The 1,918-nt window shown below is 47.8% G+C and overlaps 1 protein-coding gene across 1 annotated transcript; it reads right to left on the bottom strand.

Annotated features, from left to right (window-relative positions):
* Positions 1-1,113: 1,113 nt before the first annotated feature.
* Positions 1,114-1,398, bottom strand: LOC104876264 (adropin-like). The gene has a single exon (XM_010644224.2). The coding sequence runs from the start codon at positions 1,327-1,329 to the stop codon at positions 1,114-1,116; it is 216 nt and encodes a 71-aa protein (XP_010642526.1). The 5' UTR covers positions 1,330-1,398.
* Positions 1,399-1,918: the final 520 nt, after the last annotated feature.

Below are 1,918 nucleotides of genomic sequence, written 5' to 3'. Positions count from 1 at the left end.
GTGTCTCATCATTTCTCGCTTTATTTTCTATGATTTGTCCATCTGTACTTAATTTTTGATATTTTTGTTCTGTTTTCCAATTCATTAAGTTTAATTTTGTTGTATTTAATTGTTATTCTTTTAAGTTCTTAATTTTTATTAATACATGTTTATATTCCATAATTTCATTTGATTCTTTCCTAATACATCAATATAACTTCTTACAGTTTGTATTTTTCTCTGAAAATTTCAAACGTGGTCTTACGTCCTTGAACATGGAAGGCATGTCTCATCAATGAGACATAACACCTGATACCCACAGTGCTGAAAACAAAAGGTTTATTTGGGCTCTAGTTTTTAGAAGTTTCAGTCTATAGTTGGCTAGCCCCAAGGCAGGGTGGCATGGCAGGACAGCATGGTAAAGAAAGAGCTCATCACATGGAAGGAGGAAGCAGAGAGTGAGAAATCAAGGGAGGAGGGAGGAAGGTATACTCTTACAACTCACACTCCCAGGGACCCACTGCCACCAGTTTACCTCTCAATGTCACATTTAGCTATTAACACTCAATTACCACTCACCTCCCCAAATCCCACCTATGAACACTTTGAGCTTTGAAGGACACCTAGAAATACACACCCGAATTCATTTCTATTTTATTCTTATGAAAAGAAGCTCACAGTAATGAAATGTTTTTACCATTGTTGAGCCCCAGATTGATTTTTTTTTTCAACAGCCACAGTTCCATTTATTATCCAGCAAACAGTGAGAGGACCGGGGAGGACCCCAGCCTAGTCACCCTCCCATTATTGCCATGGTTTCCAGGTTGTTTTTCTGACCTCGAGGACCCAGAGGTGCTGAGCCTAGGGAAAGGATAAACCCATCCCTCCGCCCTTGGGATGGAGCAGAGTCCAGCCCTGGCCCTAGTACCAACTCCTGAACTTCCACCCCAGGCCTGTCTCTCTAGGACCACCCAAGCCTCTTTTGGAGCCAGGTTTGCTAGAGTCTAGGTTGCTGGGTCCAAGTCGGCTGGACTCTGAGATCTGGACCCCATGCTGACTTAACTCTGGGATCCTGATTCCAGGCTTTGAGTGGGGTAGACTTAGGTCCCAGGCTCCAGGGTAGAACAGGGGCCTTCAGGGCTGCAGGAGGTAGCTGCCTTCTTGGCTAAGCTTCTGGGGTCCTGGCACCTTCTTAGGACAAGGGCCAGGGCTGGAGTTGGGACTGGATTCGGAGAATCCATATCGGCAGAGTGAGAGCACAGGAATGACCCAAAGCAGCAGCAGTAAGAAGCCTACGAGGCCCTTGCAGACCATAGCGATGAGGGCCCCTTGGGAGATGGCTGTCCCCATGACGGGCAGCACTCTCAGACCGGTGCAGAGAGTGGAGCCGCCTCAATCCCAAGGCCCATGCCAAGTAGGAACTCCAGTATGGTCAGCTTTCCAAGGAGGCTGTCCTATCTTCACACAGAATGATTCCCGGGCAGTGTAGATACCCAGCTGCAGTCTTGAGTCTGAGTTCAGCATGGGGGCTGGAGGGTCTGGGGCATCAGAAAGCTCAGCGCCCACTCTGGGGTGGGGGTGTGTGGGGGTGGTGAGCAGAAGGAGGCGGGAGGCAGGCAGGGGAGACGTCCACCCCACCCCACCCGGGCCTCCCCGCCGGCTGCTCCCGCTGAGTCGTGACCCACCCATCCACCCGGGTGGCCTCTCTCAGACTGATTTTTGTTCTCACCAGTTCCTTAGCCTTCTCTTAGCTGCTTCTTTCACAATGGTAATACTACCTGCCCAAAATTAGTCTTAGATCTCAGGCCCATAGTTCCTAATTTCTTCTTCCACCCGGATACAGGCTGAGTAATTTATCACTATCTGATTAGATTATTAATACCCTGAAGAAGAATTTTTCAAAAATGTCCTCTGGCTTATTTTATTTATGTTCAGTAAT

The sequence above is a fragment of the Fukomys damarensis genome, unplaced genomic scaffold (assembly GCF_012274545.1).
Source record: "Fukomys damarensis isolate Sample0158 unplaced genomic scaffold, DMR_v1.0_HiC HiC_scaffold_15, whole genome shotgun sequence".
In the NCBI taxonomy this organism is placed as follows: domain Eukaryota; kingdom Metazoa; phylum Chordata; class Mammalia; order Rodentia; family Bathyergidae; genus Fukomys; species Fukomys damarensis.
The sequence above is the reverse complement of the archived record's forward strand: the minus strand, read 5'-3'. Positions and strand labels throughout refer to the sequence as shown.